At 38.2% G+C, this 27,591-nt stretch overlaps 1 protein-coding gene and 1 long non-coding RNA gene across 34 annotated transcripts in view; one reads left to right on the top strand and one right to left on the bottom strand.

Annotated features, from left to right (window-relative positions):
* LMO7 (LIM domain 7) overlaps window positions 1–27,591 on the top strand; it is a 132,775-nt gene that overhangs the window by 80,592 nt on the left and 24,592 nt on the right. For 21 of the 33 annotated variants that reach the window (XM_085593931.1, XM_085593833.1, XM_085593855.1 and 18 more), the window contains 14 exons: window positions 7,260–7,290; window positions 7,692–7,805; window positions 8,244–8,442; window positions 9,572–9,824; window positions 10,231–10,530; window positions 10,888–11,175; window positions 11,451–11,651; window positions 12,121–12,837; window positions 14,359–14,388; window positions 16,691–16,808; window positions 18,004–18,146; window positions 19,418–19,886; window positions 20,642–20,965; window positions 23,810–23,924. In XM_085593931.1, coding sequence (XP_085450057.1) covers window positions 7,260–7,290; window positions 7,692–7,805; window positions 8,244–8,442; window positions 9,572–9,824; window positions 10,231–10,530; window positions 10,888–11,175; window positions 11,451–11,651; window positions 12,121–12,837; window positions 14,359–14,388; window positions 16,691–16,808; window positions 18,004–18,146; window positions 19,418–19,886; window positions 20,642–20,965; window positions 23,810–23,924 — 3,302 coding nt within the window. The remainder of the gene's footprint in view (window positions 1–7,259; window positions 7,291–7,691; window positions 7,806–8,243; window positions 8,443–9,571; window positions 9,825–10,230; window positions 10,531–10,887; window positions 11,176–11,450; window positions 11,652–12,120; window positions 12,838–14,358; window positions 14,389–16,690; window positions 16,809–18,003; window positions 18,147–19,417; window positions 19,887–20,641; window positions 20,966–23,809; window positions 23,925–27,591) is intronic. The other 12 variants (XM_085593896.1, XM_085593805.1, XM_085593810.1 and 9 more) reach the window with 8 other exon arrangements.
* LOC146768669 (uncharacterized) lies at window positions 1,452–7,696 on the bottom strand. Its single transcript, XR_014958812.1, has 2 exons — window positions 2,050–7,696; window positions 1,452–1,623 (listed from the first exon to the last, which is right to left on the bottom strand). It is a non-coding gene; the product is annotated as an uncharacterized LOC146768669 (long non-coding RNA).

Here is a 27,591-nt window from a genome sequence, read left to right as displayed (position 1 = left end):
GGGAAACATCTAGATTAGACTGGAATATGAGGAAGCTGGCAGAGATGGACCACCCAGGGAGGGGTCGGAAAAGAGCATGAGGAAATGGATAATGTTATCGTCTGGTGACTTGCTGGGGTTGATGCACTTTTCTAGAAGTGCCTGTTTTTGTTTTGATAAGGGATTTCAGAATGGTGTGGAGGCATAATGGGTGGTTCAGCAAGGAAGCACCATGCTCAAGAGGCGGTGTGAGAAGATAGACTCTGAAGCCATGGATGGTGATGTGTTCCCACGGAGGATGTTGGCTGGCTCTAGTCCCTCTCTGCCTTTTCCTTCTTGAGCATTTCTCCTCCACCCCTCAGCTTTAGTAGGTGGGGGCGCAGGCTGGAGACAGGCTGTTCATTCATCAGGGCCACGGAGTTCCTTGCTGTCAGCCAGGGGTTCTGTAGGAGCACGGAGAAATGCTTTCTGCTGTCATTTTATACCTGACTCTGTGTGCTGTTGTGATGAGTGGCATTGAGTTGGTGGATGTGTTGCTATGGAAAATGTATGTGCTTTTTTTAGTCAAATATAAAGGTGTGTTTCCAAATGCTCTTCTCTAACTCTGCAGCCGTAGCTTGGCTCGTTTATTTCCAGCACTCTCAGCAGTGAACTGTGGCTCTCGGGGTTGAATATCAATTTGCTAAGAATCCAAGTGCTGGAGGAATGTCCTCATGTTTCTGTACCCATGCAGCAGCCACATCTTCCACTGGAGCCTTTCTATTCTCAGCAGCACGTGGGAATTCAGTGAAATCCGATAACAGCAATATTAATAGCAGCTGAGTAGGTGGCCAAAGAGGTTGAAATTTAGCACGAGCCCGCTGCTAGTTGGACAGGCAGCGTTCATCTCCTGCACAGCAATACCCGGCAGGGGTGCAGGAGTCCTTCAAATCCTCTGACATCTTCCTCAGAATTGTAAGTGAAGCTGGTCGGTGTGGGGCTGAGCGCCTAGAGTCGGCAAGGAGCTGGGCAGTGGGCTTTTCTGCAGTCAGCTGATTTGCTCCAGCTCCTGGGCCAGGGTATGGCTCTTCCAAGCCCTTCAAAGGGCATCTTGGAGGTGTGACTGCTGCCTTGATGGACAGAAGTTCAAAGGGAGAGCATCAGTACTTCTTTTCAAATAGCAATCTATTCAAGTCTTGTGTTTGTGAGATCTGTAGTTCAGAGGAAAGAACAGAAAACAGGGTTGGGAGCTGTTGGGGTTTCTGAAGTATTCGTCACCAAGGGATGGGTTTGGCACTGGGCAGGGTGCATTTGTCACTGCCACATTCCTTTCTGTCAGTGGGAGTGTCTCTGTTCCTCCTTTCTCCCCATAAATGGTTCAGATTTGTCTTATCTCTTTGGACAGGACCACATGTATTCTTGGCAGCTAACCCTTATTTTGTGGAGGAGGAATCTCCGTTCAAACTTGCTTCTTTGTTGGTTTTGTTTTTTGGTTTTTCTTTTTTTTTTTTTTTATTTTAAATCATCAATTGATAACTATATTTAAATATGTTTCTATATGAGAAACAGACCCTTCTCTGAACAGGATGCTTTAAAATAATCTTCCAGAATTTTGCTCAGACTTCTGGTATCTTGGATGTGGTCCTGAGCTCCACATTGTTCTTCCTGGAAAATAATAAAGTGAAGTGTTAAAGTAGATTTGACATCATGAGTTGCTATTGTTGGAATTCAATACATATTAGGATTTGGGGAAACAAGACTGTATCATGTGTCAGAAAAATAATAAATCCAAACTGTTGAGTTTATTGTTTAAAAATTTTTGAAATAAGTAAAAAAAAATCTAGCTTATTAAAATGCACTGCTGTTTTATATGGAGGCACTGGAGAGGTGTCAGTGGATATGTTTTATAATTGGTTAAATTTTAGTTCATGATTTCTTAAAAGTACTATGTATGACTGTCTACAGTTTTTTAAAAATTTATTTTAAATGCCCCAAAATGTATTAAAATAATCCCAGCAAGTTTTCCTCACTCCTTAAAAATGGGAAGCACAGAGCACCTCTGTCTCAGGGTCATCACATGGGGGTTCTCACTGTACTGGTGTCTGGAGCAGAGTCCTCCTCCACCAAGCCGCCAGCCTGCTCCTCTGCCATGGTGCTGGTGTAATTGCTTGTATGAGCATGATCTAAAACAGATTAGCAAGCTAATTTGGAAGTTGAAAATGTATATTAGGAAAAACTCATAGAAACAGGTGTAGCCCTCTGGCAGCATGGAACAGCAGTGTGATTCAGGGTTGTGTTGGCATAACCACGGGGGCAGCAAAAAGGAGTGGCTGGAAGAGAGAGGGGGACCAGGAAATCCTTAAGCTGGAGCTGCTGCCAAAGCCTTTGTATTGTAAGGCTAGGGCCTTGGTGACTAATTCTGCTGTTTAACCTTGAGCAAACAGTGGAGCTGAGAATAAATTTTTTACGCTGTGGCTCAGCCTTGTGCTGATCTGCCATGTCACTTTGCTTTACTTTTGTAGAGTAGTCTTTGTTAGAGAAACATCTGTCGGTCTGTGCTGGCTGGAAGTAATGTTTGTCAATATGTGTTGTGTTCAAATGTACCAGAGGTGTTCCGTATCACGCACCAACCACTGAGAGCTCTTCCTGTCCCATTTGTCTTTCTTCTGTTTGCTCAAGGATTGACGTAGATGAGATGATTTATACAGAAGGTATTATTTCTCCATGGGTGGTTATTCCACATCTTTTTTCATCAGTGTTCAACTTGGACTTATGCGGTTGTGCTTCACAATTACTATTATAATATCCCCCTCGTGTTGTTGTCTCGTGGCCTTTAGACTTTCATGCGGTGACTAGGTGATCTTTTCCAGGGTGGCTAATCATGAAGTTGTATGTAAACTTAATACCACTGCCAACATTTAAGGTTCACATGTTGTGAATCAGGATTCTACTTTTACAATTTTGAGACCTCTTTGTTAGCTGGAATTTGGTATGGAGGTTAGGATAGGTGGATTGGTGTTGGGTTTTTTTTGAGCTTCAGAATGAATGCTTAAATGCTGAGACTGTGGCAAGAGCAGACAAAGTATTTATAAGAAATTTTTTCCAGTAAGATCTTAGCTGCTCTACTTAGCAGCTTTCTTTGCTTAGTTCAGACATCTTTAGCAAAGCTGTATTGTTAACAAAAGGAGATATAAAAATCCTGTGGGAAGACAGAGAAGTTAATGTTTAAAAATACACAAAGTGATTTAGTAAGTAGTGTTGCATTATTGTGTGGGGAGGAACTGAATTCTTTCAGCAGATTAGTTTTAAGATGCCTTGGCTGTGCCCTCCTGGGCAAAGCTGCAGCCCACATAAAACTTTATACTGAAAGTTATTCTCCTATTCAAACCAGAAATTGGGTTACACCAGTATTCATAAAGAATATTATTAGCATCAACTGGGCTGGCTTTGTGACAACTTTGGATGAAAACAGGGAAAAGCAGACTTCTTTCACAGTAACCAAATGTAGTATTGGCATTTATTTGCATTGACGAAGATATTTCAGCAAGTGAGCTACCCCATCAGTTCCTAAGTTAGCTGTTGTATGAGAAATGTCTCTGCAATCAGTTGTGCACGCACTTCAGTGCTGTAGGCTTATGTTTAAAATAAGGTTGGAGGTGTCTCAGAGTGTTTCAAAAGTTTAAAAGCTACATTGCTGAAGTTCTTCTATTCTATTTTCTAAATGGTTTATTCAAATAATGTATGAGGAGCTGAGTGTTGAAGCCCTGTGTATTTAGAGGCAGTATTGCAAAGGGGAGTTAGAGGTGAGAGCGGGAGTTTGCTGTTAGGTAATAGTTTGTCAGAAGAGTTGTAGGGTCATGTCTACTCTTACAGCAGCCAAGAATTCGTTATGCTTGAGTCTGGTACCTCTGTCTTGTCCCTTTCTATGAACTAATTTGTTCAGAGTTATACACAAGACCCTAGATGAATGATTTGCATAGATTGGACAGTAGTTATGTTATTTTAACACTATTCTATGCATATATGTATATTCCTATATAGTAGAATTATTCAATTTTGCATTTTCATTTACTACAATTGAGTTTAAAGCCTTGTTTCTTCTATTTTGATACTCACAGGAAAAAGTAATTCCTCCTAAAAGCTCTTCAGTTTTTATCACACTTCTAACCAATAGGTATTTTCACAATAGGTATTTTAAATGGAGTGTCCTGGAAGGGAATAGGGCAATTGCATGTGCAACTAAACACAGATGAGCTTGGACAAATTGTACATGTAAAAGGTTTTAAAGGCTCTTATTTCACATGGAGAATGTTAGCAAGTGAACCCAAAGTACATCTTCTGCAAGTTGCATGTCCCAGAGAAGATGTAGCTGTGAAATTTGTTGGTCAAAAATTAATTTTAAGACCTTTCAGTAAGGTAACAACATTGCTTCTTTAATCAGGATTTTTTGACCAAAAAAAATTACATACCTATCATTTAACACAGAATCCAGGACAGTACATTCACATTCAGAATCATCCTTTTCCTTGGTTAAGCACCATCAAATAATGCAGGGTTTCTCTTGTTTTTTTTCTTCTCCTCTTCTGTTCAGACTGTGTCTACTGTGACAAATTGTTGAAAAGGTTTACAAACCAATAGATGCAGTTCAGAGAAGGAGAGTAGTAATGCAAGTGAAGAAACTTCACAAATGAAGAGTAAACAACTTGTCTGTTTGCTTCTGTTGTTAGCAGAATAAACAGGAATGAAACAGGTCTGTCATTCTGTCTGTTCATGAAATATCTACCTGCCTGCATTTTTGGTCTCAGACTCTCTTGTTTACCTGAATGGCCTAAGTTTTGTGTTGGTTTTAGTCCAAATACACACACCTAGTGCATTTATGGTTATTCCAATAAGGAAATTATATTGAAATACAAAAAAAACTAAATATTGGTCCTGTTGCAAAATGGTTGACTGAAATTATCTCAGAGAACTCAAGGAAAGCAGAAGTGAACATCATTGTGTTCAGTCTTGTAGCTTTGGTCTACATGAAGCTGGCAGCCTTTTGGATACATGCTCCTGCCAGCTAAGCAGGGTCTTACCCTCCTCACTGGGCTGCTGAAGTTCGGGAGCAAACTTTAAGGCATCCTTAGCAAGGGTCTCTGCTTTTGTAATTGCAAACAAAAGCAGAAATTCTGCTAACAAAAGGCATTGAGGATAAAGAATGCTAACCTTTAAAATGTTCTCCACTAGGTATGAGAAGTGTAATGTTAGCATAAGAATAGTTTTCAGTTTTCTGCCAGGGAAATCAGCCTGTCTCTAGTAGCACATTAAGTCACAGCTGTGGTGTGCCCTGCAACATGGACACTGGCAAAACAATTAGCCTACTGGAAAAAAGGGGGAAATTTTTTCTTCAGAAATAGTCTTGAGTGAATAACTAATAGCAATGGGTTTTGGAAGGGATTAAAAAACAAACAAAAAAGTGTAAATATTTCACATTAAAGGAGGGCAGGGTTCCTCCTTATCTGTGCAAAAGAGGTCATTGGCTACAAAGCCAGAAGCCTCTCTGGCATGAGATGGAAGCTTCATGCAAGGACTGTGGAAATCAGACTCTTATCAGGAGTTTGTGTTCCTGATAGCCTGATTTCTTTATGATGTGGGAGTGCGCATGGCAGAGCCACTGAGTGGGAAAACGTGCTCTCAAAATAAGAAGAAGGAGGAGGAGGGAAGGGATGGTCTGTGTCCCTGATGGTTGTCACGTCTTACTGACTGCTCCATTTCCATGAAGAGTGACCAAGCGCTGTCCTCATTACACTAACTCTTAACTGTTTCTTGAATGGTTTATTCTCCTTTTCTTCCTGTAACCTTTGACTAGTGTGTTCCTGGACAGGCAGAAATGGGATAAGTACCTTGACATATTGTTGGTCTGGCATGTTAGGGAGCTCTGAATAGGTTTTTCTGATGCTGTATGTGAAGTCTTTGCTTTTCTGTTTGAACCCCTTTGCTGCGCTGTGTGTGAAGTTTGTAGCTGAACCAGCTCCAAACCAACATCTGGGGCAGGTGAAGAGTTGTTTTGGTGTACTTAAGCCAAGTGCTCTTCTATAACTGCTGGCAGTGCAGGCAGCAATGTTGTTCAACCACTGTCTGCAGTCCAGTCCTGGGGACTTAGGAGGCTTTTGGAGCCCCCATTCAAGAAGTTTCTTCGTCTTGCTCTTGAAATGAGCAGAAGGAGAACAGAACAACTTTGAGTGTCTGTTGGTACACATCCAAGGTGTGCTATGGACTCTGTGTTGTGTATAAAGTTCCCTAATGTTAGATATTGCATATGTATTTAATATTTTTTGGAAAGCATATATTTGTATAAAAGAACCCAAAGCCATCCTTTCAGCCCTACGTCATCTCTCTCCAGATGTCCCCATTTCAGTTTCTCATTTTTTGGTCTGAAAAGTTAACTCTTGGCTAAAGTGTTCTCTGTTGTCTAAGGCAAATATTTTAGAAAACAATACAATCAGGGGAAAAGTTACAATTTAATCTCCTTTCATATGGAACTGAAAATCTGAGGTTATTCAGGCTGGAAAAGAGAAGGCACAAGGGACACCTTCTAGCAGCCTTCCAGCAGCTAAAGCAAGCCTACAAGACATCTTGAGAGGAACTTTTTTACAGGGATATGTAGTGATAGGACCAAGAGGGAATGGGGAACTGAATAGGATCTGAACTGAGTGTCAGTTTATATTGGCTATTGGGAAGAAATTATCTGCTCTGAGGGTGGGGAGGCACTGGCATGGATTGTCCAGACAAGTGGTGGATGCCCCATCCCTGTAAGGGTTCCAAAGCCAGGCTGGATGGGGCTTTCAGCAACGTGGTCTAGCAGAAGGTGTCCCTGCCCATGGCTGAGGGGTTGGAGGTAGATGATCTTTAAGGGCCCTTCCAACCCAAGCCATTCTATGATTGTGTGATCTCCCTGGCTAATAGAGACTATATTCCCAAAGTCAACAGCTTGTTTTCTACTTCTATTTTGTTGGTAGCTAAATGAGAGATAATTAAAAATGCCTAGAACCTTTCTGTGTACCTCTCAAAACAGAAACTGCAATAGATTGGCTAGCTTCTCATTTTACATGTAACAATTGAAATAGTACGGAGTTATGACTGTATTTAATGTGAAATGCTTTTTGTTTCTTTTGGATAAGTCATGGTTGCGTATTTTATATTGACTGATAATTGGTCTTGAAACTTTTTACATCTTGAATAATAATTGAATTTTAAGTCAGCAATTTTAAAATATTTTGTTTTCTTTTTCGTTTTCATCATTCTCTGCCCTGCTTCAGACCAGAGGAAACCAACAGAAGAGTGAAAAATGTAAGAGAGTTGCACTTTAATTGTGATTAATTATTTTTTAAGTGCTTGTGTTTATGGTACTATCATATTTACCTTATTCTTCAGTTGTTGATTTAGCTGATACAAATTCATGCCATTTTACAATGATCTCTATGTGCAGCTTACTTTCCCAAATCATTGAATTGGGAAATAATAATTGAAAACAGTACTTACATCTACTTACTTGAGATATGAGAGGCATCATGACACTCTTTAATTGGTTTTGGTGGCAATCTTAGCTAATAATGTATGCAAGATTTTGCAGTTCACTGTAGAAACATCTCTAACAGCGTGCTGAAATTCTTTTACACTGGTACATGTAATGAGATGAAAATAATTAAATTTGTATTCAGGTTTGTTTTTTTTTTCCTGTTTGTTTTTAGGTTTTGATTACATTATACTGGCTTGGAAGAAAAGCTCAAAGTGACCCTGATTATAATGGTCCATACCTGAATCTTAAAGCATTTGAGAAGTTATTAGGGCAAGCATTGAGTAAGGTAAGGAATCCAAAAAAGGAAACTAAACTAGTAACCTGAAGTTTATAGCAGCAATTCTAAACAGTCTCCTGGGGGTTTCATTTTCTTCCTAGTTTGGAGAACATATTAATTTGTTTTGCTTGCTATCTAGTTCCATATGAAAGGAATGATTTTTAGCTTACGTTGGTTCTTCTGCTACCCATATGAATTTTGGAATACATCTGGTCTAATTGATGTGGTAGATTGTGAAGAGCACTATCTCAATCCTCTTTGGCTGAGATGAAAGAAATTTAAGACCTTTTACCAAGTCTCCTGTTCAAGCTGTTGTATGTGTTGTAGTATATGTATTTTAGGGTTTTGCAGTAGTTGTAGAAGTTTATTTGTGAATTAAAAATGCTCATGAATAGCATTTGCACCCTAAATTCTTGAAAAAAGACCTTTCAAAACTTACTCTTGTAGGCACTTGAAGAGTCCAGCCAGCCCAGCAGAAGTGGCAGAGATAGTGGGTACGGCGATATTTGGTACGTTGACCGGGCAGAGCCCTTCTCATCTTCAGTTACTCATAAAAGAGACGATTCCTTTGATAGCTTGGACTCTCTTGGTTCAAGATCCTGCACAAGCTTTTCATCGGATATAACCTTGAAAGGTGGCAGTGAAGGTATGTTTTCCTCTCTAAAATATTTTGTTGCTATGTACTTTATGGGTGTGGGAGAAGACAATGTATGAACCTGGTATTTGGGTATCCAGTACTGAAAGTCAGTTCTAGTTTTGCAGCTGCTGCGGTTGCATTTTGTTTAAGCAAATGTTCACTTCTAACAGTTGGTAGAAAAAAAGCACTGCTCACACTAGGTCTTCCTAAGAAGGGTTGCTGAAACTCGTGCTCTCACTGACACATTAGGGTGTGTGTATATCCAGGGTAAATTCCCAGATTTCTGTAAGAGAAATTGCTAGAAATTAGATCTGGATGGGATCATCTAAAATTGACCAGTTGCACAAGTCTCTTGCCTTGTTCTTAGGGTGACTGTGTCAAACTCTTATGTCTTTACTTCACTTGTGAATATTCAATAAGGTTTATCCCGCCTAGTTTAAATACTGAATAGTATTTGTTACTTTTAGTAGTTTGTCATGAAAATAAAGGTAACAAGAAGATAGTGACATTGGATCCCTAAAGCAGCCCTCTAGGCTGTGTTTCTCTGGTGAAAAGTTCAATGCCAACTTGTAGTCTAAAGTCACACAAATTGTGAGGTTTTGGATTTTGTTTCATGTGAGTAACAAAATCATTGAGCAAAGGCTCCATGGAGCATTGCTGATCTGTGCGAGGCAACATTTAGCCATATTATATATGTGTGATGTACCCTGGCTTTCTACTGGATGTTAATCTGGTGAAATGAGCGCATTGCTATATTATTTGCTGTTAACTTACCTTTCTTAGTAAATTTATCTTGCAGATACTATTTAATTTAAAAATTTCTGTGCTGTTTTTTGTCTTTAGTCTGGAGGCCAGCACTTTGTTTCCTGCAGGGAGCAGTGATAATGAAAGAATGGAACAAATGCAGGAGGATCATGCAAACCAAATTGAGTTTAATGGATCTTATCACAGCTTTGCCACACACTTCTAAAAATACTTCTCCTACTGTCCTGTCAGTAGCTCAGGAAATTTGCAGCTGAAGCATCCCAAATACAGACATAAATTGATTTTAGAAGACTTTGATCCAAGTTTTAGCTACAAGCACATGTCTAGAGAATGATGTTTGTATCTTCCCCTTTTATTTCCACTTTCTTCTAAGGTTGTGACAGTGACACAGACTTGGAACTGCCTTCCAAAATGCATGACTCCCATAAAGATGACAGGTCTTACCGCAGGATTTCTATGATTGAACCAAAACCTACCACTGACTTCAATCGCTTCTTACCCAACAAAAACAAGCAGACAGCATATGTGCCAGCACCTTTAAGGAAGAGGAGGACAGAGAAGAATGAGGACAACAGGAGGAGCTGGGCAAGTCCTGTTTCCACTGAGTCAGATGGATCATTTTCAAGGTACTGGTGTGTTGTTAGTGTAAAGTGGGCTTTCATGTAGAATTTTAAAAATAAGTTACTTCTTTATTAGTTAAAGAAAAACTGCTCTTTCTGCAATAAAAAGTCAAGTATATGATTTTCCATGTTTTGTCAAGGGGGCTGTTTTGGTGTGGTTGTGTGGTTTTGGTTTCTTACATTGTTTTTTGATGTTTGAGTAATGTTTTGAAGCTGGCCAGACTCCAGATGTATTTAAATGCAAGTTTGTGAGAGATAGAACTATGGTTTTAACTGCTTGTTAAAGCTTCCAAAATATAGTGATGAATTTCAGTTGTCCAGCTTCTTGATGCATATAGATGAGATTAGTGGGCGGTTCTTGAGTTTCATGACTTCACTGTCTTCATTCTATTCCTGTTTCGGTCAACCTCAGTGGATGTGAAACGAATCCTGTAGCTTCCTGCCAAAATAGCAGAGCAGAGTGTGGGCTCACAAATCCAGCTTCCCTCCAGATCATCTATGAGTATGACAGTAGCTCTGATTCAGAAGATGAAAGAAGGCTGCCCGACATTGTTTTGGATGACTTAGCAAATCGTAGATTTCTAGTCAAAAAGAGCCCTGTAAGCTCTGGTGCACCTGGACATCATTTCATGTTGCGCAATGACTCTTCTAAATCTTGCTCGCAAGAAAGTTATCCAGCTGGTCCACTAGCTGCAATGCTTGAACCACTGAGGTCAGAGATACTAATCCAAGATCCAGTAACTATTGCGTTACCTAAATTGCAGCCCTTAAATAACTCCATAAAGTTAATCTTCTAATCAGCATTTTAACACAGCTGATAATTTGATATGCTTTTTCTGTCAAATTTTGTATTTTTGTCAGAGGAGATAGGATGCTGATATAACCATTTAACTGCTTTTTAAATTTTTTTTATTTAACATCTTATTGTTTCTGGTGCTGCAGTGATGAAACTGAGAACTAATATGCTTCATTTACAAGGTTGAGCTCCTGAGCCAAAAAGCATGTCTTTTTGCATTCCTTATGTCAAGTTGCTCCTAAAATATCTTAACTGATCGGATATTTTGAACAGTAACCAGAGGAGGCAGAGGCAGTTGGATACTAAAGAGGAAAACAAACCAAGAGTTAACAATCCTTCACAGTTATCTGGGTATTGTGATGAGGACGAGGAAGAAGCAGGCATCCCAAACATTGAAAAAGATGATCTCTATTTTCGCAAGCTAAGTTCTTCAGCGCCAAATACAGTTGTTGCCTTTGACAAATTTCTTCCTAAGTTTTGGACTCCAGAGGAGGAATTTCTATGGAAAAAAATCAAGAAATCCTCTTTCAAACCCTGGTATAAAGAGATTCAAGGGTTCAGGTGCGTTTTTGTGCATGCCTGTTCCTCTCCTGTGTGCAAAGCCTAAATAAAGTGTAGTTCTATGACTCTGAATTTTTAAATTTTCATTGCTGGTATAGCAGCAGGATATGTTTTATTTTTTCTTTTTTCTCTTTTTGAAAAAAAAGAATTGAAATATTATTTTTGTTACACTGTTGCACCTGTTGAACTGTTGCCACTGTGCATTTTTCTCACTGAGTACACTTCATGGGCTTTTTTTTCTTTCTCCTCTGCTCATTCTTTCTGCTGCTGCACAGTAGAAAGAGATCAGATTCTGAGGATGAGGAATTTGCTTACAAACAAAGCTGTACCATTGTTGCTAATCAACCAAGACCAAGTTTTGACTGGAACAGTAGCTGCAGAAGGGATCAGAATTATAAGCCAGCTGCTGAATATGTGGGAAGCTCATTGTCACAGATTGCAGAAGGAAAAATCTTGGAGTCTTCTGATCAGCCCAGGTTGATACTGCTGCATGAGATGTTCTCTTGATGCATCAAAAAGAAAAGGCTGGATATGCAACAGCTAAATGAAATTTGCCACGTCTTGTGATGCCATGCTTTTTTGGTTATTACTGTTTTGCTGGTTTGTTTGGTTTGGTTTTTTTTTTTCTCTTTTAAAGTAGCCATAAGTTGCTGGCCTTCTGAAACATGTAAATGTGAAAGTGTAACATGCTGCATAGGGTTACTGGCTTTGTGTGTGAGCATGTTAAGTGTGATGTTTCTGAGCAGGTTAGGATGTTGAGATACCTTTGTGTTGGCTGGCGTGGGCTGCGCTACAGTCAGTGGTGGTGAATGCCAAGTGGTGTCGTCATTCTGCTTGGGATACTGCAAGTCTAAACCAAATGTTTATTGCAATACAATGTGATCTGCTTGTCTCTTGCTAGTTAATGATATTTTTACTTCCCTCCTTTTGTTTTATATGCTTCAGTCAGTTTTCGTTACTTCAGGCCCTGCAAAAATACACTGACTATGTGTCTTCTGAAATGGAGACCAGAATTGATCCTGCTTCTGGCCCTAGGCTCATAAAATGTAGAAAGAATGTTTCCTTTATACCAGGAGGCAAGCAAGAAGATGAGGAAAATGGGTATCTATATCCAGATCTGGAAAACGATGATTTGTTTGTTCGGAAAACTGGGGCTTTCCATGTGAATCAAGTTGTTCTTCAAGACCCCCGGTATTTAAAGAAATTCTCTGAGCAGGAGCCTCCTGTAGAGGGTGAGATAATTCTGCAACCCAGAGAGGGCCAAACTGTGATTCCAGATTTGGAAAAGGATGACATGATTTTTCGTAAAGTCCTCTCTCAAAAAAAAGAGGTGCCTTTATCAGGTGCTCCCGATAAGTATCACCCAGCGCTGTTTCCCGATCCATGGAGTCTTCCAGAAGAGATCCGGTCCAAATTTTTATGTTTACTTGAAAAAAATGCGATACCAGAGGAAAGGAAGAGCAATGGCAGAGTGCTGTCACCATCTTTACATCATAAGAAGGATGATATGTTGACGCGCAAGATTGAATCTTGGAAAGTGGGAAGCAACGCCCAGCCAGTAAATTTTATCCCAGGTCCATGCAGTGAAGAAGACTGGAAGAAGTGGGAAGCAATCAGGGAAGCCAGCAAAGTTAGACACAAGAAACGGCAGATGGTGGAGAGGTCAGGTTGTGTCCTGCACAGATTGAGTGCCCTTGAACCCTTCCCATTCAAAAAAACATCATCCTGTGCTGAACCATTTGTAGAGTGCCAGTCTATTTGTTCGTGTCGTCCTCGAACAAGCTTTTTATTTGCTTTGAATAGAAGCTCCTGACTGCAATACCATATTTTCAACAAAATATTAGAAAGTTTTCTAGTTTTAGGCTGCCATTTTGGAGAAAATATGTTATCATTCCTTCAGGCTCAATGTTCTGCATAAGTTTCTTTCCATGGTTGAACAGGAATAGTTCAAAGACTATGGAGGCTAGAAATATTTTCTTCTATTCTGCAGGATAATACATAAAAGCATTTCTGAAAAACATGAATGCTTTAAAGACAAATTCTGGAAATGGGCATTCTGATATTTTTGCTTGCACCTAAGTTTAAAAATGCTTGTAAACTGTCCTGCCACAGTTCTGAGATTATTAGATGAGGTGAAAAAAAAAAAATGTTTTGCCTGCTCAAAGTCATGGTGCATGCAAGTTGTGTGTCTATATAATATTAAAGTCCACCATGGCATATTTTATTCTGCCAGTACTATCCTCCACTTTCATACAGTCTCTATTCATTCTTCCCCCTAATTCTTTTCTGGTATCCTCAAAATTTCTCTTGTCTGACTGAATACTATTTCTTAAGTACTTCCTAACTCTCCTTTGAATTTTGTATTTACTGGGGGAGAGTGGTGTTCTAAATGTTTATTTACCTCTGAAAATACGGCATTGCAAGTTGCAGATCTCCCAGCTGTGCATCATTATTTTGTGACTAAGACACTTCCGTGTTCCAGTTTATATTTTAATGTTGCTGCATTTAATTTTTAAGCTTCATATGTTAACAAAGTTCAAGCTTCACTGAGAAATATTTCCGAAGTGCTTGGAAATAATGCATGTGTTTAAAATTCTTTCAGTAAAATTAAACAGGTATATTATTAAATACTCATATTCAAGAACACTAAAAATCATCTTGAATTGCCCTGGATTAATTGTGTTCAAGGATTAATGCACTGAACTTTTATATAGAGTCTTTCATTCTGGTACACATCAAGTATTACTTTTAGTTGGTATCAGAAATGGTTGAAGTAACAAGAGAACAACCTCTGTAAGCCACACTTTTTGTTGGGACTCAAACTGGCATTAATTTTAGTTTCTTCAAATGAGTCTCTTTTGAGCATCATGCTGTTCAGCAGCACTGGAATAAGTGGTGCAGAAATAACACAAGGCTGTATTTGTGCAGTATTGCTAAATAAAAAGTGTTGGAAACTTACAGGCAGCCTTGTTCTGACAGTTCTGCCCAACTTTGCCCATCATGCAAGTCCTGGTGTGTTTTTTGACTGGTGTCCAATTTCCTGATGTGCTTTTCCATGCTGGCTAGTTCCCAAGCTTTCAGTTTCCCCATCACTTAGTGAGAGTGCTGGTCTACTAATGGTGTTAATGTTGTTATCAATATAAAGACACTGAATCTTTTCTTTTTTGGTTTCTGATTTCTCAGACTGTTTCAAAAGCTTTCTGATGAGCAAGGGTAAGTTTTATAAAAGCTTGAAAGATAGTAATGCTGTTTTTTTGGCCTCTTTTCATCTTTATGCATGCACAGTAGCTAAAAACTCATGCTGAAAACTTGTGCGTGATGCTTTGTCGTTCTTTGCAATTTATGTAATGAATGTGAGATAAAAGCTATGCATATAGCAAAAGTTCTCTCTGCTGTTTCTTGTATTCAAGTTAGGGTTATCAGGCACTTTGAAAGTCTGCTCTAATGTTTTATTTTCTGCTGAAGTAAAAAATTTGTTGTTCTGTATTTAAATTAGGCTTTAAAACATTCAAAAAGTGTAAAGGAATATTAATGAATATTTTATTTAGAAGGCTGTACAACTAGAATCTGAAAATAACTAACAGCAGTGGCATTTATCATGGGATTGGTGAATGGACTGGGGTTATTTTATGTCTTCCAAGCTATTGAATGCTCAGTGGTAAACTTATAGATTTCTATCATGGGAACTTAGATGTTGCTTATGATGAACTGTGACTCAAAGAGAAATAATTTTTCCACTTACTGTGGAATGGGATGTTTAGTATTTGGGAATGTATGGTGTTCTAATGATTTTTTTCAAAATATTTATTTATTTATTTATTTATTTATTTGCTTTCCTATTTTTACCCTGAGGTAAACCTGGTAAATGACTAAACACTTCCAGAAGTGTGAAATGTATCAGAAGAAGTTAGGTGCTAGGAGAGGGAGACTCAGAATTCTGACTCAAGTCACTAGTTAGGTTTTTCAGTTTAGACTGAAATTAAAACTAAGATCCAATTCCATGGTGTGAATATACCTTTTCTTAGGTTATATTTGCTTTTGGTCAAGATTTTCCTGCTTTGTGCAGGCAGATATAGTAAATCAAGAGAAAGAAGTGGAAACTGTAGTTATGTAAATTTTCTTGAACTCATCTGGAATAAATTCGATGCATCTTTACGTAGTATTTGGTTATCCCAAAACAGTTCTATGTGTGATATAACGTAAGCATAAAAAATGAGGAAAAGAACTGTATGAGAAAACAGTTTCTGCAATAGGGACCATGGGATTTTTGCTAAATTTGGCACTATTGTCATTCAGAAAATAGATAAGCAAACAGAGACAATGAGTTAATGCCCAAGCCTTTATTTCTAGAGGCCAGAGGCCAGTCTTATGTTAGCAGTGAAAGTGAGTTCAGCCACTTGGAAGGAAGTGAGAGTCTGATTTGTTAGTTTAGAGATACCTTGCAATGCAACAGATTAGAGCAAGGCTTTGTGCTGAATCTGTTTTTCTTTTAATCTGATTTTCCATCCTATCAGAGAAGTGCCACATTTTCAAATCCTGCTGGAACTTAATTACATCCCTCTATATAACTCATACTTTGGATAAATGAAAACAAAGGTATTTTTGAATACTAAGAAACAAACAAAATAAAGAAACCCAAGTCCTAGAAACCTAGCTTTCCCTTTGCATTACAACATTTAACCTTATGATGAAACACCTGCATTTTGCTTTCTGTCTCAGAGGCTTGTGGTCAAATCTCATCAGGAGCCTTGTCTTGTGTCAAAATAAAATGTCCTGTTATGTTTATCACTGCAGTGTGAAAGAATAAAGGCAAAAATAGCATGTGGTGGGAGAGAGCATGAAAGGTGAGCTTTGAGGAATTTAGGTTAAAGGGAACTAGCAAGTAGGAGTTGCTGGGGGAAACTGCAGCCGTGTTGAACAAGTTAGCAGGAAGATGGCTGTGTTAGTCATCCCAACTTTAATAAAAAATATCTCAGAGGCTTGGGGAGGATCAGCATGTGCTAGTGACATCCATGAACCAAGCATTTGGCTGTGTGTGACTCTTAAATCTTTTGGAAATTTGCATCTATAACTGATTTGGCAGGAAGGAAAGAACAGGAGGTGATATGGGGGTTGTTACAGGGGAGAAGTCCAAGAGTAGGAATTTGGGTTTGGGGATAGGGGATGCCTTTTGGGTGAAAGAAAGAAACAAGATCAATAAAGAGAATAGCAAGTTAAAATAGTAGTGTTCTGCGAGGAGCTCATGTGAATGATCAGCATGGAGATGTACAGAGCTGCTTATTCCCTTAACCTGATTGTAGTTGCTCAAATACCCAACTAATGACTTGAGTGTTGGCACTACAGCACATCCCAGTCTCTCCCATCAGCTGCCCATGTGTTTGCTGCTCCATTCAAAATAACACTTGTGAGCATTCAGTTGTACTAATATAAATCTTTCTCTCTCTCTGAAGGTTTCACTCATGTAAATGAGGGCTAGGATGTCATAAAGCTGTTAAAACCTCTTTTCCCTTTCTAGGAGTAAATCTTTGAATGATGTCAGTGCAGAGGAGCTGCAGACACTGCGCAAAATCCGGTATGAAGAGCTGCAGAAGATAAAAGAGCAGCTACAAGAACAAGATCTAAAGTGGCAGGAAGTAAGGACTCCTTTTCACCTCTCCTTGTGCATCCTGCTTGAAGGGGCTGGATGTCACCTGCCTTCAGTGTCCATAGTAAAAAAGTTTCGGCATGTGTGCAGCAATTCATGGGGCTGTCTTCTAAAACAATTCATCTCATGCAGCTACTAGAGTTTTTGGGGATGTCTGTTTAATGCAGAACTGAAATTTTCTTAAATATTCTCCCTCCTAAGTTTCTGATTAATGCTTCGGGATAAGACTTATATGTATTGTAATAAAGCCTTCAGGCTTGATTTCTTTGGACATAAAGAGAAGTTAGGGCATAGCTTCTTGTGTTATCTGCAATTTTTGAATACTTTTTTTGAGAAATGATTGGAATGTCTGAGTATTTGATCCTCCGAGAGAAAGGGGAATAAATAATACGTCCGTGTGCAAATTCTTGAGGCTCCTATCCCCTAATAATGCTGTCTTAAATGCAGCTTGTAAACTGTATGATAGCTTTGCACAACATCATAAGCATATCTAAAGACTTTTGATTTTATTAAAATCTCTGCTTGACAGCTGAAATTAGAAACAAGAAACAAGAAGCTGAAATTAAGAACAAAGCACCAAATATGAAGTTCAAACTTGTTTGTTTAATGCATCTCAGTTCTAATATTCAGTACTTCCCTTAACTCAGCTTTGGTATTTCATGGACAATATTGCCAGTTCACATTGCAGTTTTACAGAAATTAAGAAACTACAGAAATAGCTGTTTTCAATTTGGAATTTAAGGCATATTTATTCTGAAGCTAGTGTATCGGTCTAACATAGTAATCATTTGGAAAAATAATGATATCCCAAACTCTAAAGCCCTCAACAAAGAAACACAGATGGCATTTGCATTAGTTTTCAATTATGTGTGATTGGGTGAAATATTTTAGAATAAAATTGAAAATGTTAAGGGGAGAAAAAATGGGCCAAATAGCATATAGTCCAGTAATTACAATTGTTAACTTAAGGAGGCAGTGAGTCTGCAACCCTAACTAGAACATGACAACCCATTTATCATTTAGGGGAAAGGTACATGAAAATGTAGCTGTGATGCAGACGTGCAACTAAAGTCAGGCCAATAAGTAACGTGTAATGGCAGCCCCATTACATGCTAAGTATGCCTCTGTAAGTCTGTGAGGCCTTGAGAAAATCTGTTCATATGCATTCATGTTATTCTAAACAGGATCTAGCAAAATGGAAGAGTCGTAGAAAGAGTTACACTTCAGAATTGCAAAAGAAAAAGGAAGAGAGAGAAGAAATTGAAAGGAGAGCCTCTGAGGTGTCTGGAAGAAGTACCAAGTCACTGAAGGAAATGGAGCAGGAGAGGTAATAGTCCTAATAGGAGTATTATGTTTAAGAACATAAGTCTGAGCATTATTGTTCCTTTAAATTTTTGAGCCACTTTTACCAACAAGTTGCAATTGATTCTGCAGAGATCTTGACAATTTTAGTTGCAAAATAAAATGTACTAATCTAGGCAATTGAATATTGTTTTCTACAGTGCTGTTTGCACAGAATGTTAAACATTTTTCTCTATATTTTACTTTGCTATCCATAAATAAAATAATTGAGAAATCAACATTTGCATTCTCTTTAAATTAGTTAAAACAATAGCACTGAACTGGATAGCTGCCTTTTTTACTTATGAATAAAGTTAATTATCTTCCTTCTACCACCACTGCATTTGCTATTTTTTTAGCCACCATGGAGAACTACAGCCAGAATTTTAATGTATGTCACAGAGCTGTAAACTTTTACTTGATTTTCCCTTCATCCCTAATCTTTCCACTTGGTATATACTTTCTGAAAAGTAAAAAGTGTAATCTGCACAGTACCATCTTCAGTGGTGACAGTCTTATTTATCTATTTATTTATTTATTTCAAATGCACATATGACTGAGCAGAAGGTAATATGCACATGACATTCATTAAAAAAAATAAGTCTAATATTTTTGATTTTTAAATTTTTTTAGTTATTTGTGAGGATGAAAATTAGTTGCTTGAAAAAAGTATGGATGCTAATTGTATTGAATGTTCAGCATCAATAAGAATCCTATAAGTTATGTCTTAAAGATTATCCTTGTAGTGGTTGTTCATTTATGACAAAGGAACGAATTGCAAAAAAAAAAAAAATTAGCTGAATTCCAGGGCATGTCTTATGTAGGTATCTAAAATTCAGCATTGCATTTCAGAAACATTGAGCACTATTATACAGTTCAGGCAGTGTTATGGGATTATTTTATTCCTATTCTTTCCTGCATAAATCTGAATTTCTGAGGATGTGTAACTTGAATATATGTATGTCTGTATCATTTACAGCTATGTGTAGCTGTATCATTTTCTTGGCAAAGATTTCTGTCATGGTGGCAGCCTGATAATGTGATAGTAGTATGTCTGAATGCTATGAGAGTGCTGAACTGGGGAGGAAGTGGAAGAAGATGGATTAAAGAATATATGAAGATACTAATAATTTAAATTATGCTATTAATTTTCATTTACTGGAGATGTATTATTTGGCTTATGCTCTGCCTTAAGCATTTACTGGTTGAAAGACTTTAGGCCTGCCTGTTTGTTGGATCACTTTGGTATTTTAACAGGCTCTATTCCCATAGGGAAGAGAGAGATCAGGACTCCTATGAGCAGCAGAAACAGGAGCACAACTGGGCTTATTCACTGAACGATGATGTGTTCAGTGAAGAAAAAGCACCTTCCACAGCAGCAAAAGATTGGTCAGCAGCCAAAGATTACCGTTTGGAAGAAGATCGCTCCTACAGCGCCAAGGACAGTAAAAGCGTGTACGCCTCACAGCCGCCCAGGGAGAACCTGCCCGAGAGCTCGGCTGCTCAAGAAGCTCCTGTGCCTCCAGAGGGCCTGGAGCGGGAGCAGAGCCCGGCTCTTTTGTCCACTCGTTACTCAGTGAATGCTCAAACTGGGTCAGCTCAGGTTTCAGCTTCTCTCCCGAGAACTTACCAGAAAACTGATACCTCCAGGTTAACATCTGTGGTTACACCAAGACCTTTTGGTGTCCACTCAAGAGGAATCTCATCACTTCCACGGTCGTTCACGGTAAAATTCTCCTTCATTCCTGAAGTTTGTAAATTTAGCGTCTTTAATAGCTGGGGGAACAGTAGTTTTAATGTTTTGGTTTTATTTAAATAAGGGCCTCCTGTGTGATGAAGGTTGGGTTAATAGAGCAGGCAGTTCTGTCATGGCTTTTGATGTTTTCTTGTATTTTTGTGCTTAAGCACACTCCTAGAATTAAAGCTGCTAACTAAATTTGGTAAAATACTCTTTTTATTACTTGTAGTAAGACTCGTTCGTGTGCTTTATCAAAAAACCTGTTGTTGGAGGTAATTTTTTGGAGCCAGGTTAACATAGTTAAGTGTTAAAGATAAATTTTTCAGGTGAAAAAGTTTCCTCTGCTTTGCTGACTTTGTTGAAATGTCAACTAGGCTAAATTTTTTCTACATTCTAAAGCACTGAAACAATGAAATTGATTCCCCTCTGTCCCATTACTGTGATGATTTTCATAATTTTCTCCTAAATCCTTATTTGCTTTAATTTAAAAAATGGTAAGAATGTAAATAATTCTAAACAGATGACTTTAACAAGTTTATCATAAAAAGTCTGGACTATTTGTTCTGCAAGTATTTCAAGAGAAAAAAATACTTTTTTTCTAAGCAGGTAGTTAACAATGGGTACAGGAACTGGAATTTGCTTCAAAGGGGGGAGGTGGTTTTGCTAAATATAAAAAGCAGTGAAAGAGTCAAGGATTTCTTTCTTTAAAACACTTATTTACCAAGCTAACATTTTTGTCCTAGATGGATGATGCTCAGAAATACAATGGAGAAGTAGAAAAAGCTAAAAGAACTCAAACTTTGTTCACCAGCATTTCCTTTTCACAACCAGACTCCACACACCCTCTCTCCACTGGTGCATTCAGAAGCAGAGGTGAGGAGGAAGAGGAGGAAAAAGGTGTTCAGTCAACACCTCCTCCTAATTTGGCATTACCTTTAAAGTTCCAAGATCAAGATGCTGGAAGTAGTATTCCTAGGCCAGAGTATGGCATTCCTCCTGATTCTCTTTCACTTGCATCTTCTGCAGAAATTGCGAGTCTGACAGAGCCTAAGGATTCAAAATCCATGGTAAGTGTGGTAATAATGTGATTATTTGGTGTAACTGAATGCCACAGCAGAATAAAAGAGAAAATAACTAAAAGTAAATTTAATGCAAGTATTTTTCTGGTAGCAAGTGTATATCTCAGAGATTTGCTATTTCCTTTGACTTAATTTAGGAGAAAGAGAGTATTTGGGGAAGAAAAAAATTATTCTTTTGCTATCCATTTTGTCATGTGCTTAATTCTATTTATCACTCTAATTCAGAATAGTTATTCTACATGATTGCAAAGTTTGTTTGCTGTTCTCCAAATGAGCACACTGTCCATATAATCAGGTGTGGCAGATGAATTATCTGAGCTGCTGTAGCATTCATTTGCACTTTTAAACTGGTGGTGGAAAATAAAGATCAGCTTTTCAAAGGCTGGCCATAAACATAAGTATCACACTATCCTTTTTTCCATCTGTTGTGACTTGGACCTTTTTTATTTAGCTATTTACTAGAATCAAATTAATGTTCATGTTAATTTTGAAGTAAATTGCTGTCTCTTTGTACATATGCTTTTTGGACAAGGGGCTGGGTCTTTCAGTGATCTTTTTGAAATATGTATCTTAAGTGCTGTTTCCTCCAATTGATTGCATGTTTCACCAACAATAGCTTTAATTTTTGATACCTTTCTGTACTATCTGATGATTCAATTCATAACACTAGACAGATTTGCATTCCTGATCCTGCTGTAAAATTTAATTGTGCCAGTTGCTTGGGTGAAGGTCGTAAGACTTTGGATGCTGACTTATGAAATCACTTCCCATACTATCGTTTTGAAATTCATTTGCTTCCAAACATTCTTCTTCCTAATTACTTGTGGAAAAGAAATACATTGCAGTGTAAATACCCTTGATTGCCTTTTGGCCATTGTAATGAACTTATCATAATTCTTTGAAACTGTGATTGCTGTATTAGGAAAGAGATCATGATCTTTTTTTTTTTTTTTCCCCTGTGTTGTAGCAAAAACAGGCAGAGGAATTTCTGTTTTAATCAGTGAAAACTGACAGATTTGATATGAGTTCTTAGTATCTGTTTAAGCAATGCAAATGAGAATAGCACGTACTATGTCCATTTGGTTTTGTCCTGTCAGTTAAAAGATTAAATTCTTCCTCTTACAAGTGAATAATATGGGCGTATTTTTAAAAGTTAAAAAAAAAAATATCCCCAGTTGTGTTATGTAAGTTAACAAGCTCCAAGTTGAGGAATGCAAGTCCCAGTTGATGTGTTTGTAAATCATTGCCAGAGAGATTGATATAGTTCAGAAGTCATCAGGGCCATAATTCCAGGTTTGGAGCACTGTTTTAGAGATGACCTATAAAAATGCTAAAGTTCAGAGTACAAAGTCACATTACTTCTCTGACAAGAGATAGATCTGAAGAATCATGTTGGGATGGTGGAAAAAAAAATTAAGACCAGTAGTAACTTCCATGAACACACTCAAACTCTAAAAGTTTGTATGTTCTTTAGCCCAGTGTGCTAATCTATTTAGTAGATTCAGGTTTAATATACTCACCTAAGGACTTGGGTTGTACGGGAGCATTTGCAAGCCAGTAGCTGTGTTGTGAAGAAAAGAATTAATTTCTACCCTGGGCTGTAACAAGGAGTGTTTTCCTAGGAACATTCCTGTAACATGAGGCAATACCTTGGGATGATGCCGTGCCGTGTTGTTTTCTTCTCTATCCAGTACTCAGGTGCTGCTGAAGCCACCTCTGGCTGCACCTCCCTGAGCCTCCAGCTGACTGCACCTGCTTCTGCAGTGCTCCCTGTAACTGCCTGTTACATCTTACAACGCAGGAGCTTGGGGGAATTGGCATAGGTTTCTAGACTTTTAAATATTTTAAGTTAGGGAAAATGAATCCGACTCTTCAGGAAGGCTGGGTCGCTGGGGAACTAAAATGTAGGTGTACATTTAATGCACGTTCAGGGTCTCTTCCATACACATTTTGCTGGAATATGTCTATCTTAACATTGTTTGACAGAAAAATGTATTTTTTTTTTCCTTTTACATCGATGTCAATGTCATGCTGATGAAGTGCATAGCATGTGTTTGGGTATTTTAGTAGTTTTTAATGAGCTCACCTTAGAATGTTAATGTATGCAGCACATGCTCCTAATATAGCGTGGGATTGAAAGTGAGTGTTACAAAATGTTTTCCCATTCAGATAATCTTGTTGTTTAAAATGGTGATGTTAGATTTTGATTCAGATTTTGAAAGCATCCTGAATGTCCATTAAAATCAAATATCTGAATTTAGCCGAATTGGGAATTATTTTTATTATCTAAGGCTTCTATTACAAAATCCATAGCAAGCTGATAGTATTTCACACAAAATCAAGAAGATGATTGTGCACCCAAGTAAACCTAGTTGCAGCATGAGCCTAAACTGATGATTCTTATTGTAGGACATGCAAAAAAAAAAAAAGATTGACTATGGTTATCTAGCTTTTTCACATCTCTGATGCTCTCTGAGGAGGCAGTACCTGTGACAAATTCACAAGACAGTCCACGAAGAATCATTTAGGGATTTAATTCCCTCCAAGTTCTCAAATTTTTTAGCATTGTGTTGCAAAACATTTAAAGTAACAGAAATGCAGAGTGAGAAATACGCGTAGAGAAAATATAAATGTAAACTGAAAACACATCTGTTGGAAGAAAAAGCAAATTAGTTAGTTAACTGACTTCAGTACTGTTTCCTTTGTCTGTGATGCTAATAATAGATGATTAAAGTGCACATTGTGAGCAGCCTCACTTATTTAGAGGATAAACTTTCCCTCATTTAGATTCCTGTGATACCAGATACTCTAGTGTCATGTTTTATTTTTCAGGAACAGTACAGTGAAATGAGAATCAGTATAAACCAGAGACCTGGCCACAGTCGCAGCTTTGGGTTTACGACAAACTGGAGTTCTTCAGGAGCCATTGTACAGACAGTTGAAGAAGGTAAATGTATACATATATATATACACAAATTTTTGTTCTTATGTTTTGTTGGTAGATGCTTCTAAGTTAAGGCATTTGCTGATAAGAATGCTGCAAACATTTTAAAACATCAGGTGTAGAACTGAAAAATCATTATTTCATTTGCTAATATATTTCTGTGACTCCTCATCTCTTGAAACAGGTTGAATTCAGAAATGCCAAAATGCATTTTCCTAATCAAGGAGGGTATAAACATGAATATTTGTTCATAGAGCCTCTTACAGAACAGTATTTAGGGGCAAATACAGATTTCCAATATCCAGACTGTTTCTTTCAGCTTTCACTTCACATGGTTTGTAAACACATGCAGAGGAAACTTAGGAGTTAATACTCTTTGTTCAATTTCTTCTTTCTTAGTCGTGCTCATATTCTTAAGTAGTTGCAACTTCTAAATTGATTTCCACTGCAGTTTTTTACTTTTTACAGTTGTTTTAATACTGAGGGAAAGCAAACATTTTTGTCTTGAGATTATACATATATAAAGTTTATTTCTAACCTCTAATAGTCTTCTGCAGAAAACTAGCTTGATTTTCTTAAAAAAAAGGCAACAAAACAACTAAAACCTAAGCAAATATATATGCTTGTTTTCTAAACAATGGTCTTCCTCATTGCCAGTAATACTTGAGGAATATTGAATTGTGCCCTTCTTCCCACCTAACACAAGATCATCCTGAGAAAGGAAAAATAACTGGAAAATTTTAATTTAGTTAGCCCAGTATTATGCTTTCCAGAGAGGAAACAATACTGTTTAATAACAGTTAACAAGCAGTCTTGGGTTTATTATTTTCTTTTATAAATTCAAGAAGTGAAATGAAAAAGTACTCTCTGAGTACTTTTCATAATTAGATTTGCTCTAGGATAACCCTCCTTGAGCAGGGAGGATGGACCAGATGAACCACTTGTGTTTCCTTCCAACCTGTTTCATTCTGTGATTCTGGAAATACTAATATTCACTTTGTCCAAATAATTGTTTTTCCTGCTGTTAGGCTTTGGGTTTAATTTCCTTCCTTGGAGGCAGGGGTCTGTCCATTTGCACTGCCAGCTGAAAAGGAGAAATCTGAGGGTAGGGAATGTTCCTGCTGGTCATTCACAAAGATCCACATGAGCTCTGTTCCAAGGAGAAGATGAAGGCTTCATGGTTGTTATCTTCATGCTTTATTGCCATTCTCACAAGGAAGAGCACAAAGTATAGACTGAACTGAGAATGGAGTGTATCTCAGGGTTCTCATTTGTAGCCTGTGTTCAGCACTTTTTTCTTCCAACAACTGTCTCATCTTGTATCCTTACTCAATAGCTGTAGCTCCCTTTGAAGAAATGAAGGATGAAAGAGGTGGATGACCCATTGAAAGACCAATACATGCTTTCAGCTAGGCACTTGGAAATGTTGTATTTCCTATTTTTAAGGATAAGTCATAGGATAATTCAGGTTGGAAGATCACCTAGAGTAATACACTGCTCAAAAAAATGTCAAGATGGAATTCAGGCCAAGTGGCCTAGGGCTTTTACCCATGGGGGTTTGAGACCCTCTGAAGATGGAACCCGCACAGCCTCTCTGAGCATTATCCTTTCTGAGAAAATTTTCCATACGTATCCAGTCAGACGGATCTTTTTAATTGTTTATAACCACTGTTCTATGTTTTCCTGCCATAAATTTCAATAAAAGAGCAGACTTTCCCTTCTCAGGGACCTCCTGGTAGGTACCAGGGTGGGGCTACTGTTAGGTTCTTCTGCAGCCTCTCTTCTCTGGACTAAACAAACCCATACTCTTCAGCCTTTCCTCATGGGTCGATTGCTCCAACCCTAACCATTCCAGTACCTTCCCATTTAGCTTGCCCCAGTTTATTGATGGTGTTCTTACAGAGGAACACCAAAACTGGACACAGTATTGTCAGTGTGTCCAGCATAAAAGGTGCTGAGTAAATTGAATGGTCGCTTGTCTTGATTTGTTGGTCATGTTAGTGTTCCTACAGCCCCACCACTGCCAGGGTGCCCCCAGCCTTGCTCTCCAGTCTATCAATGCCCAGCCTGTACCATCACTGGGATTAGTCCTTTTCAGGAACAGGACCCTGCATGGCCTTGTTGAGCATCAGGTTCCTGCTCTCAAGAGCAGCCCTGCCCTCCAGTGTATTGGCCACCCTCTCACTTTTGGCAGGGCTTGAAAACTTCATGAAGGTGTGTTTAACATCCTTCTCCTGCTTATTGGTGAGCATGTTAATGAGGGTAGGTCCCTGGATACATCCTGATGAGATCCACTTTTATGCAGCCCACAGGCTGAGTAAGAGCCATTAACCACTTCCCACAGAGCCTGACAGCCCAGCCAGTTTTTCATCATCTGGTCGTTCTGCCCTGTGGACAATACCATCCCACTTCTGATACCAGGATACTGTGGAATATCATGTCAATAGTCTGCCATCCACAGAGATCTAGTCAATTCATCATTGAAGATAACCAGGTTGGTCAAGTGTGATTTAGGCTTGGCAAATCCAAACCAACCATTCTAGTCACCTTTTTCTCTTTCTTGAGCCCACAAAAAGCTTCCAGGAAGATGTTCTCTGATTGTGTTGTCTTCCTAACTAGCTGTCTGATTTTCTTGAGATAATACTCAGCATGTATATTTTTTACTACTTATAGATGACTCTGTTTTCTACATATGCTGTTCCTTAAAAAAATCTGCTAAGAAAACTACTTGGTAAGCAACATTAATTTATAAGTGTTCTCAAAAACCTAAGAGTTAATCTTGTAACACAGTGAGACCCATTTACTACATATAAAAAAGGACAGTTCTCATTTTTAAAGGAGTTTTAAACCTTTACACAAAAAATTAGTTAAATAGAAAGCCTTAAATCATTAATCTAGACATTAGTTCTGCTAATTTCCCCAGTGCCATATAATCTTTATTATTTCAGTTCTTCCCTTTCACTTTCCTTTTGAAATAATTTTTTGGAGATTGTGTTGCTATAGGAGTGCATATCTGATCAAACACTTGCAGTCATGTAAAACATCCACATCCTTCAAGGTTTTTTTTTTCTATCATTGAGATAGTGTTTATCAATTGTAATAACAACAAATGGGGATAGGTTAGAGATAACTTAGAACATACGGAAAATGAGTATTTGGTTAGTTTTGTTTTTACTGGGGACTAGTAAGAAAGAAAAGCTTTTTACCTTCAGGGAAACCTATGAAAAACATAAAAACAGTACATATGTTATATAATGAAAACTAAATCCTCTATAGGAATATAAAGAAGTTATTGTTAATTCCTATAGTCATGGGGGAGCTGTACAGAGAAAGACAGCTGGTAGCATACAACTTTTGGCACCTTAATTTCTGGCCAGGCTCTTTGGGCTTCTCTGGATGTGAATCAGAGCAGAAGCCCATTGTCGGCATCCTGGTTTTCGCTCTTGAGAAGCCATTTTGTCCAGAGACTATGGAGGAAGAGCTGCTGACAAAGTTACAGGCCAAAAATTGAGCGGTGGAAGTTGTTCTGGCTATTTTAGGTCCAGATCTAGAAACTGCTGCTGTTCATTCAATCTGTATGGTTGGATTATGGTCTGGGATATGCCTTTCTACTGATAGTATAGGAAGAACTGTGCAATCTTCAGCTTCCTTCCTTTTCTAAAACTGAGTC

The sequence above is a fragment of the Lonchura striata genome, chromosome 1, assembly GCF_050655825.1.
Source record: "Lonchura striata isolate lonStrDom1 chromosome 1, ASM5065582v1, whole genome shotgun sequence".
In the NCBI taxonomy this organism is placed as follows: Eukaryota; Metazoa; Chordata; class Aves; order Passeriformes; family Estrildidae; genus Lonchura; species Lonchura striata.
Note: the sequence above shows the minus strand (reverse complement) of the source record. Positions and strands in the feature narration are given on the sequence as shown.